The sequence below is a fragment of the Gasterosteus aculeatus genome, chromosome 10, assembly GCF_964276395.1.
Source record: "Gasterosteus aculeatus chromosome 10, fGasAcu3.hap1.1, whole genome shotgun sequence".
NCBI classification, from domain to species: Eukaryota; Metazoa; Chordata; class Actinopteri; order Perciformes; family Gasterosteidae; genus Gasterosteus; species Gasterosteus aculeatus.
In genome coordinates, this window is record NC_135697.1 from 9,133,906 (window position 1) to 9,151,401 (window position 17,496).

Here is a 17,496-nt window from a genome sequence, read left to right on the forward strand (position 1 = left end):
TTATGAAGCTCTAAGGAACAAGACATGGTCTGGATGGTGTATTTGGGCCCGCAGTAACACATAAGATTACAGGCCCCCTAAATGAAGGCTGTAAAATACGCCCTTTTGCTCAAATTTGGGGGCCTGGACATAAAATGTGGTGAATGAATGACAGAAGACAGTGTTGGTGGCTGAGGGTTGGAGACAATAAAGCCTTTAATTCAAAGTTCCCCGCATTCAAGAAATGGTTTTCTGAAGAGTTACACATGTGGCACATGGTGGGGTGATGAAAGCATTTGAAGGCCTTTGATTTTACAGTTTGACAGCTTCAATTTGGGTTCATCGGCGTCGCACCATCCTCTCCCCCACTCCACAGGCGAAGGCGGGCTCTCTACTGACCGAAGCCGCCCTGTTTGCTCGCCAGCTTTCCAATCAGCTGCCAGAACTCTGAGAAACTCAACTCCCCGTCGTTGTTTTCGTCCAGCGAGCCCATGAGCTGCTCGATGACGCCGGGATCGCTGGCGTTCTGCGGGTGAGAGGAAGACCGTGATCACAACGACATCCCCCCCCACTGAGCTGCAATGTCAAAAAACAGCCTGCTCTGCGAAGACTGTCCTGCCATCTAATGGTTGAGTGTATAGTAACAAATACAACTGAATTACAAACTCATTTACAGACTCGTCTAGTTGATGATGAAAGTACATGTTATTGTGTATGGGTGTATGTTACATGTACGCTGTATATTGGGGGACAACACTTGAGTAATTTCAATTCGTAAATGTAAATATGTGAAATTGTGTAATATTTTGCGTTGTGCCTATTTTATTATTTCCATTGCACTTACATAGCAAACATTATGCCCACATGTATTTGTGACAAATGTGATGTTCAGTTAATCATTTAAGTGATTAACTATAAACGGTTTGGCACTTATAGCTCATTAAATATGTATAGCTCATCGAGTATTCATTAAATCAATCAAATAATGGAAAAATATAACAGCTCCAGCTGCAGCCCCAGCGGAGCGTTGGACGTCATGATGACATGTCACGCATCAGCAAACAGCGTGAAAACGTGCCGCTGAATCAAACACAGAGTGAATCAATTGTGTAGTTTACATGAGGATGATGTTGTTAAAGAGAGTAATCCGTGAAACTACTGAGGAGGAGGAGGAGGAGCCATATGCCCACTCGCTATAACTCCAGCAACATGTGCGAACAGCAAGAGCCCGCACACATGTTGCATCCTCGACCAAAGCGTCTTCGGTATCTACTGCATATGAAGTAGTGGATGGAAAACACACATAGGAATCTGCAGGAAGACTCTCAGAAGAACTAGAAGTCAGATCTACCTTGACATAGTTTGGCAACTGGGAGATCACCAGGTTTTGGAATTCGTCTTTGCTCAGGGTGCTGGTGGACCCATCCTTCCCGGCACACGTCTTGAACTGGGTGACGATGGTGAAGATGGCAGCTTCCATGATGGTTAGTGCTGGAGACCTGGAGAGTAAAACGAAAGCCTCATCAAGCACATTTCACGCTAGATATGACATGATGTCCAGCTGGTGCTGGACACCAGTGGCTGTGGTCATTTACCTCGTCGCTTGAGATGCTGGGTTGTGTGTCACAGCCGGTTTCAGAGAGCGTTGTCCCTAAACTGTGATCCTCTCAGAATATATAGGCTTAGTCTCCGTTCTCCGATGCACACATCAGCGGAAAACACTCAACCTGCCCTCTTCTCCCCCATCCAGCGGGCTGGCCTTATCTCCGCCTGATTTCCACTCAAATCTGCACACACACACACACACACACACACACACACACACACACACACACACATGAAATAGGAATAGAAAGACTGCCACTCTGTTCTGTGAAGGGCAAATTTGTACTGATGATTGCACAAAACCCCTCCCAGGTCTGTTTGCAGTGCAAGGATCTCTGTCAGGCCGTTTTAATCAAGTGAGTGAATCATGCACGCCTTAGCAGTTATCAGTTTATACAAAACATGACTCCAATAATGTGGCATTCAGGACAGAACACATCACTTCCCAGTTGCAGGACTCGACGTGTGTGGAATAAAAGGACACAGTCAGTGTGTTTGAGTGTTCTAACTTTGTCTATTTCGGAGTTCTATCCATCTGCACCGTCGCACGTTTTTCTCGGGAACTAGTTTCTACGTCGATACAGAAATCCTGAAGATAAAAAGCACAGGAACCGAGAGCGCAGCTCGTACGGGGGACTGGTAGAATTCGGGGAAGGATAATCGCTCTCTGCTGCTTCACAGTGGCCGATTGTTCTCAAACCACTGCTTACATTCTCGCTCATCCGAGTATGAAGGCGGTGACTCACGTCATGTATCACAAACTGTCTGAGTATTTAATCTAGATGTGAATGTTTCAGCATGTGGTATAAGCTGCCCGACATGCCAGCACTTCCACGTTGTGTCAGAGTCAGTCAGACACGACTGGGGCGCATTTGACTAAAATAGTTAATAATCCATCGGGAAGCAGGTGAAGATTTCCGTGATGCTGTTTTTATTGTTCGCATGAACCACATGAGGATTTTCAATAAAAAACAAACTCCAGACATTTATTGTTGAAAGATTTATTGAACTTAACAAGGATTACCTTAAGGAGGACATAACTCAAGTTGGATGAAATAACAAACAAATGGCCGCATCCTGTGACACATTATTCCAAGGATCGATTACGAGCACATTTCAGCTCATGAACAAGTCGTCCCACGAAGGCAGGAATAGTCCTCAAAAATGAAACGTTCATAATGTGATTTGTTTAAGGATTCACCTGTTCAGATTGAGCCTTCTTCCAATAGCGTTGGTCTAAAAAGTTCCAAATAATATCATCAGAGAACAAAAACCCTTCATGTGTAGCGCGCTTACATTCAGGCTGTTTAAAGCTGTGTACATTTTCTTTCTCTTATTGATAATTAATCCCAGACTTCAAAGATATTTATACAAATAAAGGCACATAAGCAGTAGCTGGCTAATTAAATTTTCGTAAAACAAAACTTTGCCATTTCCACATTCAACAGGAAAAGAGTTGCAGTGTACCGACAGAATAAATAAACATGAAACACTATAAAGCTTCTCTCAATAACTGCAAGATGAGAACCAACAATCACATTCTGTCGACTTGAACTTCTCATCCAGTGGAAGGGGCCAAACTTCATGATCGGATGGTACGAGGACAGATCACTCAAACAAAACGAGAATAACTCAAGTGGGGAGCTGCTCTGCCATCATACCTGGCATCATTTCTTTTCTAACCTTTTGCTCGGCTCATTCAATTTAAAACTGGAAAAACAAAATGTAGCAGCTTACTAGCTTTTGCACTTCTACTTAAATAATGCAAGATGAAATATGCACCGGTTTGGTTGGCAATCTCACATAAGGTGTCTTAACCCGAACTTTTTGCTCTGGGATCCCCAGCATATGCAGATCATGCGTCAGCGGTCCCTGCGGCTACGCTACGAAACATACTAAACTAATGGTCGAAGTAAAACACAACACAGGGAAACTGTCGAAAAGTGCTAACGAGGTTTAGCCGCCCGATAAATTTATAGCTACTATGACTTTGTCCTACTGCTTTACTTTCTTCAGCAGCTCTGACGTTCCCCGAACCAGTTTCTGGTTGATCAGCAGATCTGCTGTCAACTGACATTCGGGAGCGACGGGGGGGGTTGGAACGTCTGTCGAGACGCACAACGCTCGGGGCTCTCAAACAGCACTCGGTGTGTGTGTGTGTGTGTTTTCCCCAAATGTAGTAAAGAGCTGCTGACGCAAAACCGGTCGGACCCGATGTGAATCTCCCCTATGAAAGAACCTGAATCTCGTCCTCCTGGGAGCGGACGTTAGGAAAATGGCACATCTGCAGAGTGGTTCTGCGCGTTCGCCGTAACCTGCTGGAAGAAGCGGCAGGTTGAGTTCACGCGGCCCAGTGACAGGGAACTATTTAACATCGACACTCTTATATGACTCATCTGTGCAAACACACCTTGTCCTTACAGCGCTGCTTTTTTGTGTGTCATCTAAATCAGTCTGAATTGAAATGGAGACCTGCAACATGCACCACGTCTTGACAAAACACTTTACAGCAGAGGAAAAACAAAAACACACACAACACATTACTGGAGGACTTTGCATTGGGAGGCATGACCTGACAAGAGGTAGGTAACGACAGCCAAGTCCCAAATGACAAGGACCAGTCTAGCTTATAATTAAAGACTCGGAGGGACGCGTTTATGAGAGGCACGACCACTCTGTGCCAGAAGCTACTACAATTACAGCTCTAAAGAGGAGAATGTAGGCAAGACATCTTTTGTTTTTTTGTGCGGCGTTTCCTAGCGTTTTGTTTCACTCCTCATCCCTCGGCGTCTTTTCAAACTGTGGCTGCGAACTTCCAGAGGGCTTCTCGCTCAAACTCCTCCATCTCCTCCTCCAGGGAGTCGCCGTCCTTGTGCCCGCGCCCTTGCGAGACGTCCGCCATGTCCTCCAGGATGTCCGCCACGTCCTCAGCAAAGTCAGCGAACAGAACCCTGTCGTGAATGAAGCCGCCGTCCTCAAAGAACTCCGCCGTCAGCTTGCGGATCTTGTCTTTGCTCTCGGACGAGGAGCCTTGCAGCTTGCTCAGGTAGCCCTCCAGCAGCTCCTCGAACTCAGGCAGCTCCACCGGGTAGAGCCCCTCGCGGCCGGCGCAGTCCTCCACGGAGCTGCAGCCCATCTGGGGCCGGACGTTGTTTCGGAGTTTCTGCTCCTGGTGCCTCCAGAAGTCGTTGTGTTTGTGCTGATGAGGCTGACGGGGCTGCTGCTGCTGCTGATGGTGGGAGTTCTTAACAGGCCGGCTGTGCCACGGTTTCTCCTTCCTCCTCTCGTCTCTGTCCATTCGGCGCTCGTCCTTCTTCCTCTCCCACTCGTCCTGGTGTTTCGTCCAGGCCTCTTTGTGCGAGTTTGGCTTGGGAGACTTCTGCTCCTTCTCTTTCTTCTCCTCCTTTGCTCTCCCTTCTCCCTCTTTGCCGTGCTTCCAGCCTTTCTCCCCTCTCACTTCTTTCTTTTCCTCTTTGTTCCAGTGGTCCCGCTCATTGCTTTTGCCCTTCTTCCCTTTCCTTTTGGACTCCTGTGGCTTCTTCGTACCCCACCTCTCAACTTGTTCAGAGAGCCTCTTCTGGACGTCCTCCAAGCTATCCCTCACTTTCCCGTCGCCTCCATCTTTCTTCATCCCTTGCAGTCTCTTCTTGCTCTCCTCCAGAAGGCCTTTCTGCCTCTGGAGTTCTTCCTTCAATCCTCCTCCTTCATTGGTGTCCTCCCTCCTTTCAAGTCCAGCAGCTTTGTCATTGTCACCGGGCTGAGGGGCAGAGCTCGTGGTAGCAGGCGGCATTCCGTGATCGGCTGTGAAGGATTTTAGATGTCAAAGTTATAATGGGTTTGGTAGTCAGTTATACGGGAAAGTTCAAAAGATCAGCACTCTAAAGAACACGGCACTTCATTTTGATATCACAGTAACCGTGCATTTTAATCTTCCAGCACGGATTTCATTCAACGATGTTACATTTCTCTCGTCCCACCTGAGAGCTTGCTAAGTTCGGTCACTCTGGACCTCAGGCTCTCCAGCTCCTGCTTCAGTCCAGGCAGAGATAACAGCTCCTCCTTCAGCTTGACGTTTTCTTTTTCCAGATCTGCTCTCTCCTGTTCGTCACCGCTTGCTGCCACGGCCGTCAGCGCAGAGTCCAGTTCTTCTTTCTGAGACTAAGAGAGAAATGACGGCGTTACCGATGCAGACAAGCGTCCCAGCCAGAGCCAGATTGTGCACATCTCGGGACAAGAATCCATAACATTTGTAAAAGAAAAAACGCTGAGTATATATATATTGCAGTGCATTAAAACATCATGGAAGGGGGAAACAACCTCATTACAATCAGTGTAACTGGAACGCTGACCTGTAGTTGAGCCTCTAGCTGAGCGATCTGCTGGTTTTCCTGTGTGAGTTTATCCAATAGTTCTTTCATATCCTGTGGATCACCGCTAAGCCAGCCCTGGATCGAAAATCATTGGCAAATGACTAAAACATATTTTCAAGTAATCCTACCTCAAACACGTGTCTTCTAAGTTCCAAGACTTCAAGTTTCTTAAATACGACATCGTAGACACAAAACGCAGAGAGTGAGAGACGGCGGGAACAGACCTGGATTTGTTCTCCATCACCGAGTTCAGAGGCGTCAAAGTCACCTGTCAGAGAAGAAAACAACACTCTCACGATCTCTCACAGCAGTCTTAACACAGGGAGTCCCATTGACACGCAGCTGAAAGGCTGTCTTACATCTGTGACACGTGCTTTTGTTGTGAAGTGCCCCCTTTGTCAATACCTGTACGCAACAACTATTCATTCAACAAAACAGTGAGAGACATTGAATCTAACCAAGGAGCTTCTCCTCATCTGAAGCACCCAGCGAGTCCTTTCGAATCACGCTGACATGATGAAGTGTTATTGTACAACTCAGAACGCGCTTTATCTGACACTTTCTGCTGCCGCTGCAGGAAGTGTCAGGCCAGATGAGCGCTCGGACGAGCTATTGAGTGTTAGACAGCTATCCGGGTCAGAGAGGAGACCTGTTGACATTGTGCGGCTTAGTCGACAAGCTCTAAAAACAAAAACACCCATCTACTGCAGACAGCTGCCAATGAATGAGCTCATGTCATTTGTAAATACCGGCAATGTCAAATGAGCAAATATGTTGTGGATACAGCAACAGATACAGAGCTATGAGCATGATTTCAGTCTTACTATTGATGACCAAAGTAGTGCCGCCAACTGTGTTGAACTATGAAAAGCAGAAGCAGGCCAGCAGGCTTAGTGATGTGCGAGAGGAACTCACCTGAGAGGAACAGGGAGCCCAAGAAGAGCAGGATCAGAGAACCCACAATGCATTTGTTCAATGAGAACCAGGGCGTTTCCTCCCCCTTCTTCTTCTCTGCCAACTTGAACTCCAACTCCTCTTCGTCGTCGTCATCGGATGTTCTTGGCCTCGGCGACTCGAAGGACGGGGCGTTCCTCCTCCTCGGTCCATCATCGAAGCCGCCTGTGTCGCCCAAATCGAAACCGCTGGAGGGTTCTACAAGAAGACACGGCGAACATGAAACATCGACTGCAACACATCAGGGGGCCGTCACATCTTATGTGTCGAATGGTGATGGGAGACAGCAAATGTGTTCCAATGTGGCCGGGGGTCCCTCGCCATAATAATGATCTCCTGGCAGACTGGCTCACAGCAAATACAAAAACATAAGACACAAACTGTACCACACAACGGTGGGTAAACGGTTTGTGAAGAAAAAAAAACCCCACTAAAGAAAGTTGGTGCTATTTGTGGAAATACATGACATTTTCCCACTAAATTACCACAACAGCAATTTCATTTTTTTTCTCAGCGGGACTGACGCCGCCCCGCCGTGCTGATGAATCGTTTTCCACATGCGAGCCTGACGCATGAGACACGCGTTAACCAAATCTTCTCCTCCAATTGTCGCTTTCTACTGACTGGGGTTGATAGCAAAGAGCCGCCAACCACACGCTGCTGCTCGAGGCGTTACGAGCGCGGCCTAAGATCTCACAGGGCCCCACAAAACCACCGCGTTGTGGTCGGTTCATGGTCATACAACCAAGTCACACTTTGTTTAGGGGGTAAACGGGCCCTGCTTGATTATCTGTCAAAATCTATATTTAGGCAACATTCTGCATATTCTTAAATCATGTTGTGTTTATCGGCACAAAGTAAAAAATCTATTTTACTTCAGAACATTGCTGTTCATTTCCAAATGCTAACTATGTTTTGTTCTACTGAATGTACTTATGTCATTAAAGTCTTAATAAGACAATTACAATAATAATCACGTCAATAATGATTTTTTGTTATCTAAAGGGGGAAGGATGGTGATGGAAAGCTCATTCCAGTTCCAATACCTGATTTGGAATACCTGCAACATCCTACATATTCATGTACATTTATCCCGTACCTTCTCCTTCTCCTTCTTCTTCTTCTCCTTCTTCTTCTTCTCCCTCATGCTGGTTCACTGTCTCGGAAAGCTCCACCTCCTCCTTTTCATCTACCGCTTCCTCCTCCTCCTCCACCGCTCCTTCCTTCTCCTCTTCCTCCACTGAACCAACAGTGTGTGGTGTAGGACTCTGATGGACTGGGCTCTGTCTCCCCAGGCTTTCTGGGACCCGGCTCGGAGGCCCTGTGCTCTCTGGCACGGAGCTGATACCAGAGTCGACACGAGAGGCGGGGTCAGTGGCCGTAAGGGTCTCTGTGGGGACGTGGACCTCGGGCTCAGTAGTGTAGACGGGACCCGGCACAAAGTCAGCATCCGGGTCGGGCACTTGTTCTGTATCGCCGGGCATCTCCGCCAGAGGAGGAGCAGAGCGAGGCTCCTTAGGCTCATCCGCCGCGAGATCATCGGCGGGAACATCGAGCAGAGCCCCAGAATCAATGTTGGTGACAAAGGGCGTGGCTTCGAGGTGCTCGTTGTCGCTCGGGGAGCTGGTCACGATGTCGTGGATGACTGGAGGCTGACTCTCCGGGTCCGGCTCTGGAGGATCCAGGAGGGTGGGTGTGAGGAGACTAGACGGGACGAGACCCTCGCTGGACTCCGGGTCGGTCTCTTGACACACCTGTAAATAAGAACAGTAAACATGGAGGTTGTCTGTGAATACGGAATCATATTTTTTGTGACTGCAATCAAGGTGTTAAAGAGTGATGAGATCAGGTCTCTGCTGCTTCGATAATATTAGGGAAAGGTGCGTTGGTGTAACTAGACTGAGGTAGTTTTCCGGTAACTTAACAGAAAACCCATCGTATTCTACCGAGGCTACTTTCAGTGTGTCTCCACTGGTCACATGACCCCCCCCCCCCCCCCCCCTGTGGTTCCTCAAACTGGGTGCAAAGGGCTGAGTGTAGACAGAGCTTATGAGGAAATGTATTCATAGTGGACGTAGGTATGATAAGTAAAATAAACAACATTTAAAAAACAACAACATTACCAAAACCTGGTAATGACATCGTGAAAATGAGGTGGTGGAATTTTGATGTTGTTTAATAGTATAATGTATGCCTTGTCTGGTTTATTTCATATTTTGTTATGTACCAACCTGATGGCCTTCTTCGGACAGGACAGTCTCTACTGGAATGTCACTTGAAGCCGCTCCTGAAACAACATTCACGGAATGTATTTGTTTTGCCTTAAATGTAGATGTATGTCACAACCCTAGCCAGATGCCAAAGATCTTGACACGTCCAATACCTGTCACGTCCTCAGAGAGACTCGGGGCGTCGCCCAGGCTCTCCGTACCGTCGTCTACTGGTCCGACATTCTCAACGGCAGCCTCCTGCGGAGCCAGAAGACCCACTGACATCAAGCTTCCTACAAACTTTTACATTAACACGGTACCCTTGTTGGGAACACGGCCCTTGACATTTACAGCAACCCCCCCACACGGGCGTGCATGCACAGCACAATGCAAAGAACTGCCTCACGCTACACACTGTAACCTCGACAAAGGTACAACGTATGGCCTGGACTTTGTGGAAGATTAACTGCTGGGTGTATTTCAGATATCAGAGCAGGATCACCTGCCTTTTACAATAAAAAGTATTTGGTCTTTAATGTCCAGCTGTGCATGAATAATAGCTTCAAGGGGCCAAGTGCAGACACGCTACATGTTTTAAACATGTATACACAAGCAGAGAAAATAACTGTCCTCCGAATAATAAGCGGTCATGCAGAGCGTTTGAGCTTGGAGTCGTACCTCGGGGGAGAGGAGGGTCCAGCTGTTGCTTGAGGAGCCGCTGCTGCCTGTGCTGTTGCTGCTGTCAGACATCGCCCTCGTCTGGGATTAATTTGGCACGGCACGGCACGGTGCGCACTCAGCGTTAAGGATTTTTCTGCAGACGACGACAGAAACAAAGTGTCTTCATTAGAGCACGTCCGATGCATCGGCACGCAGGGCTTCTATTGGACGGGCAGGAAAAGCCAAAACGAAAAGAAACGGTGGTTCGTTGTGTGTCATTTTGATGGCGATCGTACACATTCTGGTTCTGATGGGGATGTGAGTATGCATTTAACGTTGGCGTTTGGGACCCAATTCCCCGCAAACACGCACGGGTTAGAGCACAGCCCGTCGCTGAGACGAGTTACGTAACCTGCGCAGCTTAAAGGAGCGCTCGTGCAGAACAAACGGGCACCAGCGGATTGTCTTCGTCGCCGCTGTTATTTGCGGCCAACCGTTCATTCGCATCGAGCCCCCCCCCAAAAAAATCACAGCCACGAGCCGTTCATTGCACACCCCGGTTAATACTCACGTGCGCGCGGGGCTTCTGCTTAAGCACACGTGGGGGAAACGCAATTAAAGGGGCTCGAGTTTCTGTCGCGAGCACATTCAGAGTTTAATGGTAAACAAAGGACGGTCGGCGGACTGTTCCCACTGCCCCGCGTCCTTAAAGGCCCAGCTCGTCGCGAGCGCTTCGTCGACCTCAGATTTAACGCAAAGAAGACGCGTCATTTACCCAACTGGTTTACACCGCAGCCGCTCGCTGTTTTTTCCCCCCTCTCAAAACGTTTTGCTTGGTGGCATCAACAACGCTCCTCTCTTCCCGTGAACTTGGCAACTTTGGGAATTCCAAGCTGCGTCACGTCAGCCAGCACTTTTCGTCCAATGGAATTTCAGCGCATGCTACAGAGGTCCCGCCCCCGCACCAGGGCCGGGCCAATCGGAGAGACGGGTGAAGTCTTGGGGGGGGGGACGACGCGCAGCCCGGCTTGATTGACGCTCGCAGGTGAGAGTGGCGGGTGATGAGCACAGATCCTTCTCCTGGGCCTCAATAATACAACTTCACGTGTGAGCCGAACCCTTCAGATGCACGCGTGTGCATCTATATATATGTGCGTGTGCGCAGAAGGGAGCGGCTACCGGGACCAGCCGCACACTGACACGTCTGCACAGTTATATTTGAACTGCGGTACTTACCAGAGTGGACTTCCCCTCCACTCCGATTGCTCCAGTTCAGCAATCATTTTCATCATCCTGCTGCCGTTTTGCTGCCGAGTCTGTATACAGTTTAATATGTAAACGAGACATTCTAGCTCTCGTGTATGTGTGAAAGCAGAAGCACACACCGTTAAAGAAAAATGGAATCTATATCCATTCCAGATAGATGATTTCATATGTAAATTACAATATGATAGAACGATTTAACTTATTTACTTCTGGAAAATAATAAACAATATCACCGTTTATAATCAAATTGAATCATCAAATGAAAATTAAATTAAATATATAATAAAGATTTTTCTTATTATGATGCATTAACGTGTAGGCAGAATTGTCCATAGTTGGCTATGATTAGCTACCCAAGGACATAGAATTATTAAAAAATAATAATTGATTGTCAACAGACTGTCAACTTTGATGACAACTTTATTTGATTCATGGCTTATTTTAGAAACTATGAAAGTAAACATGGCGTAACATAGAGTAAAAGAATGTGGGTTAGTGGTCATATAATGTTGTGTGTGGATTTATGTTTTATACTTTCGGGAATACACATTGGGCTATTATGCCGACCAATTAGAAGACCGCTGAGGGATGTCGTGTTTTTCATGCGACAAATGGAACAGACCAATGGCAAGAGAGATCACCAGGTGGCTCGACCAATAGGATGGGGCGAGGTCTATTTGAACGGTGGAAAGCGGGCTAGCAAACATTCGAGAGGGAAACAAAGAGGGAAGAACATCCTGCAACTGCTGAACGTATACAAATCTGGAATAATAGTTTTTTTCTACTCGGGATTCTTTGGCAATCAAACAAGGTAATTTTAAATCCCGATCCATTGTGTTACGCAGGTAGCTTGGCCTTTACGTAACTTGTCAAAGATAAACGCTTGTTCTCGGCTAACTCCGGTTACGTTAGCTTAGCTGTTAGCCACACTCACTTAGCGAGGTAAGCTCAAACTGGATGTCACGTTTTCCGGGGAAATGATGTTTTTATACTGAATGTTCACTGATGTTAACATCTTTCCAACAGGGCTGCGCCATGTCTCACAAACAGATCTACTACTCTGATAAATATGACGACGAAAAATACGAGTACAGGTGTGTACGACTCGTGATTATTCTGCTTCTATTTGACTTTACCTGCTTGTTAACGTTATTTTATAACCTCCTTCGCCAGATGACATTTTTTACAAACCCGTCGGCAGTTTATAACTCGCCACGTCATGGTCATTTTGATCTGACCAGTCATTATCTACTCTACTTTTCGACAGGCATGTGATGCTTCCCAAGGACATTGCAAAGCGTGTACCGAAGACCCATCTGATGTCGGAGACCGAGTGGAGGAACCTGGGCGTCCAGCAGAGCCAGGGATGGGTGCATTACATGATCCACCAGCCAGGTATTTCTACCGTGTCACCACGAGCAGGCGGCTGCAAAGCTGTATGATCACATGTGCATTCGGGATTCTGACGTGGCGAACGATGTAAACGTTCTTCTGAAGTGTATAAAGTGTAACGTTAGTTTTTTTTTAATCACCAGCAATTGCTGTACATAGGAATGCTACAGGCCACTGTTATGTTTTACAGTTGTCACATGTTAAGCAGGAACAAAACGATTCAAAGTTGAAGCTCTGTTGGAGTTGCACCTTTTTTATTATGACGGTGTCACACTAAGCCACGCCCTCTATTTATGTTTCCCCAGCAAGAATCAAAGCTGTCACAATGTGACGGTTCCCCCCATTCTGTAGTTTTCCTGTTTTTTTTCACATCCCCTCTGTGCTTGATTCAATATCTGATATGCTGAATACTATATTTTAAGAAAATGGTTCTGATTCTGAAGAATCATTTTCTATATTTATATGCTGTTCACTTTCTTTCAGAGCCACACATCTTGCTGTTCCGTCGCCCTCTTCCTAGCCAAAAAGCCTAAAGGGAGAGTAATTTAGAGTCCTTGGAAGATCAGTCCTACTTGCCACAGCTCTACTCATCGAACCGAGGAGTTTGCTGTCACATTACCAAACCGTTGTGTGGTAGGTGACTTGTGACTTGGGCTGATCATGTTGCACCTGAAGAAGGACCAAGACATTTATGAACACTGGTTGTGGAATGGAGTATGCGTTGAAGGAAAAACAAAAAAGAACCCGTCACCCGTCTCTTCAGGGGAGGACTTCCTCATGTGATAACAGCGGTCAGATTACGGTCTTTTGAAAATTCTGTCAAACTGGCTCAACCTGCTTGGATGTTCCAGCTTTTTTAGAACAATTGTTAAAAGATGTGGGGAGTGAAACTTGTACAAACATTTCAGTAATTCTTGCGGAGTGTTTCCTGGATCAGGCTCGGGTCAAAGGCTGGATCCTAAATGAAGTTTGACTGAAACATCGCGGTGCGGCTTTAAGTGACATGTTGCTGCTTAGTTTAAATGATCCTGTACATCTGCATTTAACACTTCTTTTCTTTTTTTTGTCATGTGCATGAAAAGCCGCATAAGTCATTTATTAACTAGCCCATTTTAATCCATTTCCTTTCCCCATAAGAGCTTATCCTGATGCCTTACTTTAACACAAATCCTTTTGACTGGCTCTTATTGCACCGGTGAGCTGCTCTGTATTTATGACTGTGTTGCCCCTGTATGAAATAAATGGAAACTTTTAAATCTTTGCCTTATGGGGGCTGATGCACAGAGCCAAGTGACACATCATGAAAATCAAAGAAAAATAAAAAGGGGGTGGGGTTGTAGCAGGTGGTGGCTGGCAGACCCTCACTCACAAAGCTCTTATGGAAAAACATCTGTACCATTGAATGGGGCGTTTGCAAGCCAATAGCAGTTGTTTCCGATTGTCGTGTTGAATACTATTGCTTTAAGGCGCTCGCCTTCACTGTCCTTGTTCTGAATACTTGCACCAACTGTGACGTGTCTGTTAATGGTCTGTCTTTCATTTTTTTTACTACCACATACTGAGCTGCTCTGCTGTCACTGAGGTGTTTTGTCTTGAATAATTGTTCTTTGAACTTGTGCCTTGTGTGTACGGTTTACTTTTGTTCACTACTATTTGACAGAATTAGTTTTTATGTGTAGGTTTAGTGCTGTTATTAAAAAGAATCAGTCATTTAGTCTTTAAATGCACACGAACATGAAATCTGTTGGATGGTATTTCTGTACTTTTGGTAATCTGGAAGATAACTATAGCATATCAGCTCAGGGTGTCTGTAAAGTTATGTAGCTGCATCAAAATGAAAGTACTAAATTGTCATTCAGCACCAGCAAATGTGTCGAAACGTATTTTTATAACAAAGTGTTTATCCCATCATGTGTGGTGCGAACACACATTCACCAGGTAGCATAACATTTAATACACCGTTGCTCTGCACTGTTTCCTATCTGTCAACTTTTAAAATAAAAGGAAACTGGCACAAATTAAATGCGCACAGGAAAAGTGACTTGCATGTTTGACTGCATACTTTCCCAGGTTTGTCGTTTTTCTTTTTCCTCCAAAAGTGATCAACCAAAGAGAAACCTTCTCATGAGCTAAATATGTGTGATAACACGCCATCCTGTGGCATTATTCCCCTCCAGGTGCACATACACAGAATGACATTGCATTTAACGATCTGCTTGATGGAGGCTCACTCACATTCATCCAAAAAGCATTGCTTCAGACGATGAAACCCGCCGCAGAGTTTCCCACTGTACTCATTGGCTCTTTGGCGTCGGTGCAGCTGCTGTGATTTGTTCACAGCTTCGTTGCAGCCCCACAAGCGCGTGAGCCTCAAACGCGCCCTAAAGCCGCCATGTGTGATAATCCGGAGTAGGATCGTATCACCTCCCCTCGCGTAGTAGTGTAACGTAATGAGCCCTGCTGGGATGATCTGACGATACGTGCAGACGTCTGTGAGGTAACCGCACGCCGTTGTTTCCCATCCAGTGGCTCGGTGATGCCGCATCTGCTGCCTGGCGCTGCGACTGCACCCCGTGTGTTTCTTGTTAGTCCTGTCGGCCGTAACGTTGCCAATCAAACAACTGCGTGTGTAGAAAGAATTCCCCTCTGCCGGCCCGTGTCTCCGTGGGCTTATTGGACAGAATGGCTCACGATGCGGGCAAGTCGTTAAAAGGCCGCACGCGTAGCATCTGCCGCACATTTAAAAGTTACATCTGGCGTAAGCGATCGGAGTCTTATTGCTCTACGCCCGTTTTAATGAGGAGGCAGTAACACAAAATCTAATGTCCTGATTGTTTTTTTCGGTTGATCATTTGGTCTATAAAACAACCCAAGTTGCTACATCTTTTGACCTTGTTACCTCTTGACGTTACACCATAGACTGTGTACGACATTCATGGACTGTTTCTGCAAGTTAAACGAACGCCATCATGAATTTACCGCACGAATGAACCTCATTCAGATTCTTTGTCTTTTTTCAGCTTGTGGTCATTTGAAAAAAATAATACCTGGTTATCGAAGAATTTTTGTACAGTGTATTAGAGAACGTATGAATAAAATCAGAAGAGTAAGTAAAATGTTGATATCAGATGAAGTCATATTGGTGTAGTGCTGGTTCAGGGCTTATTGTCCTATTGACCTTTCTATTGGCCTTATCAGGAATCAGCAACATTTAGTGCCAAAATTTGTCAGACATACGAGGAATTTGACATGGCAGTTGGTGCATAACATCAGACAGTAAGACAATGGACTACAAGCCAGATAACACAATTCAATTTAAACTATTATTAGCTAAAAAGTACTAATTGTCAAAGAACACAGAGCACAGAAGGCCTCTGCTGTGAGAAGCCACTCTTCAAGTTTCACACTTTGTACTGTGGAGGGCAGTGCAACACAACTACGACAAAGGAAGACACAATCTCATTTTTTCTTTTCTTTTTGCTTTAATGCTGCATGGATCACAAAATGTGAAAATGACGTGCATGACTCACAGTTGCATTTAGACTGAATCTGCACTTTCTCTTTGTCCACAGCGCATTTTTTCAAAGGATTTCTATAACGTTTCTCGCTGCTCTGATCCAACAGAAACCCAGCGGGTGTCGTCTGTGGGTCCCAGAGGCCAACAGGCCGTGTGTGGGTGCAAACGGGGCTCACGGCGGCGGTAATGGAGGCAGGAAACTGTTTTGTGAGTCACACAGAGATTTTCAGTTTCTGTAAAGATGTTGCCGAGGTAATCGCTGCACGGTGGCGGTCAGCACTCTGGGCCTCCTGCTGAGAGCCGGAGTTGTGTGGTGGACAGAAATAAGATTTTTCATGCCTTAAGGTGGAAAAAAAATGCTTGAGTGATGAATAATGCTGAAAATGAGTTCCTATTAAAGGTAAACGATAAGTTAAATCTCTGACTGGATCTACAGAATAGCTTTAGGTGCAGCAAAGTAGTAGAACAGTTTATCAGGCTAATGACCTATTATTGAAAATCCACCAGGTGGTATTATTCACTTATGATATTATCACTAATGCTGTAATACTGTGGTTTCAGTGGTGTTCAGAGGAATAACAAACTATGGGCACATCTAACAACTGGTTTCCTTATTGATTAAGCATCAGATTATTCATTTCAAAACCGTAAACGCTTGATTATGAAATGATTATATTGATTATATTTTAGATCAGGTTAATGCTCATGAGAAATACAACTCAGAGTTCTCATAGTATTTATCTTACAAACAAACGCAGAGAAAGATTCCTTACTAATTTCCCCAAAGAAATCTGTCCTTGTTGTTCTGCAGTCGAAATAAATCTTGTGAACCTGTCAATCACACGGTAGCCCCGCCCTACAGCAAATCTGCTTTATTTTTCTCTAAATGGACTATAATTGAAATGAACACCATGCTGTATTGAGGACGACTTGAAATGAGCGATTGGGAATATATATTTGTGCAATACAATGTTTACTGAGTGAATAAGTAAAAATGAGGGTCATTGTCTTTTCTATATACAGTCAGACATAATTTGCACGCAGAGGAGTCGCCCCCTGCTGGCTATAAATAATGCAGGTGCTTCCGCATTGGCTCCAAAATTGACTCCGAGGTCGCCACCTGAATTGACCTTAATTAATTACTCGTCTTTCACGTGACATAATCATTATCTTAGGCTTTCTCCATTTATACGTAACGTTACATATAATCATTATCTCGGTCCTCTTTTGTTTCCTGTTAGCTCTCATTAGGCCGTCCAAAAGCTAAGGGTTGTATTTATAATTGGTAATAACCAGTTTCTCGGGCTCTTTGTGAGGCCATATGTTGTTATTTAATGCAACTTATTTAACTGAAGCCTTTAAGGCTGTTGTACTCTTTCCTTCCTCGCTTAACTGTTATACTACGACAACTTAGAACTACTCAGTGGGTAAAGTTAACTTTTTCTGTCAGTGGGGGAGAAAGTGGTGACAAAGCCTTGGACCATACTCTAATCTGATTTTAAAAAGAAATAACAAATCTTTACCTGGAAACACTGTATAATGA

The 17,496-nt window shown here is 45.6% G+C and overlaps 3 protein-coding genes across 6 annotated transcripts; 1 reads left to right on the forward strand and 2 right to left on the reverse strand.

Annotated features, from left to right (window-relative positions):
* Positions 1-163: 163 nt before the first annotated feature.
* Positions 164-1,871, reverse strand: s100a11 (S100 calcium binding protein A11). The gene is made up of 3 exons (XM_040188852.2): positions 1,575-1,871; positions 1,331-1,478; positions 164-505 (listed from the first exon to the last, which is right to left on the reverse strand). Exons 2-3 carry the CDS (start codon positions 1,457-1,459, stop codon positions 371-373), a joined length of 264 nt encoding a protein of 87 aa, XP_040044786.1. The 5' UTR covers positions 1,460-1,478; positions 1,575-1,871; the 3' UTR covers positions 164-370.
* A 698-nt stretch (positions 1,872-2,569) lies between these two features.
* pbxip1a (pre-B-cell leukemia homeobox interacting protein 1a) lies at positions 2,570-9,936 on the reverse strand. Of its 2 annotated transcripts, none has more exons than XM_040188456.2 (9): positions 9,797-9,936; positions 9,292-9,376; positions 9,140-9,195; positions 8,008-8,662; positions 6,870-7,106; positions 6,179-6,222; positions 5,934-6,029; positions 5,562-5,742; positions 2,570-5,385 (listed from the first exon to the last, which is right to left on the reverse strand). In XM_040188456.2, exons 1-9 carry the CDS (start codon positions 9,866-9,868, stop codon positions 4,379-4,381), a joined length of 2,433 nt encoding a protein of 810 aa, XP_040044390.2. In that variant the 5' UTR covers positions 9,869-9,936; the 3' UTR covers positions 2,570-4,378. The 2 variants fall into 2 exon arrangements, with proteins under 2 accessions (XP_040044390.2, XP_077937679.1); XM_078081553.1 differs by having other exon boundaries at positions 8,014-8,662; positions 9,797-9,932.
* Positions 9,914-14,459, forward strand: cks1b (CDC28 protein kinase regulatory subunit 1B). Of its 3 annotated transcripts, none has more exons than XM_078081556.1 (4): positions 9,914-10,096; positions 12,071-12,138; positions 12,312-12,439; positions 12,920-14,459. In XM_078081556.1, exons 2-4 carry the CDS (start codon positions 12,080-12,082, stop codon positions 12,967-12,969), a joined length of 237 nt encoding a protein of 78 aa, XP_077937682.1. In that variant the 5' UTR covers positions 9,914-10,096; positions 12,071-12,079; the 3' UTR covers positions 12,970-14,459. The 3 variants fall into 3 exon arrangements, with proteins under 3 accessions (XP_077937682.1, XP_040044394.1, XP_077937681.1); XM_040188460.2 differs by lacking the exon at positions 9,914-10,096 and adding an exon at positions 10,890-11,855; XM_078081555.1 differs by lacking the exon at positions 9,914-10,096 and adding an exon at positions 11,722-11,986.
* Positions 14,460-17,496: the final 3,037 nt, after the last annotated feature.

Coding starts and splice junctions, on each gene's coding strand:
- cks1b (XM_078081556.1), top strand. CDS start 12,080: ATGTCTCACAAACAGATCTACTACTCTGATAAATATGACGACGAAAAA. Junction 12,139..12,311: donor GACGAAAAATACGAGTACAG/GTGTGTACGACT, acceptor ACTTTTCGACAG/GCATGTGATGCTTCCCAAGG. Junction 12,440..12,919: donor TTACATGATCCACCAGCCAG/GTATTTCTACCG, acceptor ACTTTCTTTCAG/AGCCACACATCTTGCTGTTC.
- s100a11 (XM_040188852.2), bottom strand. CDS start 1,459: ATGGAAGCTGCCATCTTCACCATCGTCACCCAGTTCAAGACGTGTGCC. Junction 506..1,330: donor AGTTGCCAAACTATGTCAAG/GTAGATCTGACT, acceptor TCTCACCCGCAG/AACGCCAGCGATCCCGGCGT.
- pbxip1a (XM_040188456.2), bottom strand. CDS start 9,868: ATGTCTGACAGCAGCAACAGCACAGGCAGCAGCGGCTCCTCAAGCAAC. Junction 9,196..9,291: donor TCTCTCTGAGGACGTGACAG/GTATTGGACGTG, acceptor ATGTTGTTTCAG/GAGCGGCTTCAAGTGACATT. Junction 8,663..9,139: donor TGTCCGAAGAAGGCCATCAG/GTTGGTACATAA, acceptor TCTTATTTACAG/GTGTGTCAAGAGACCGACCC.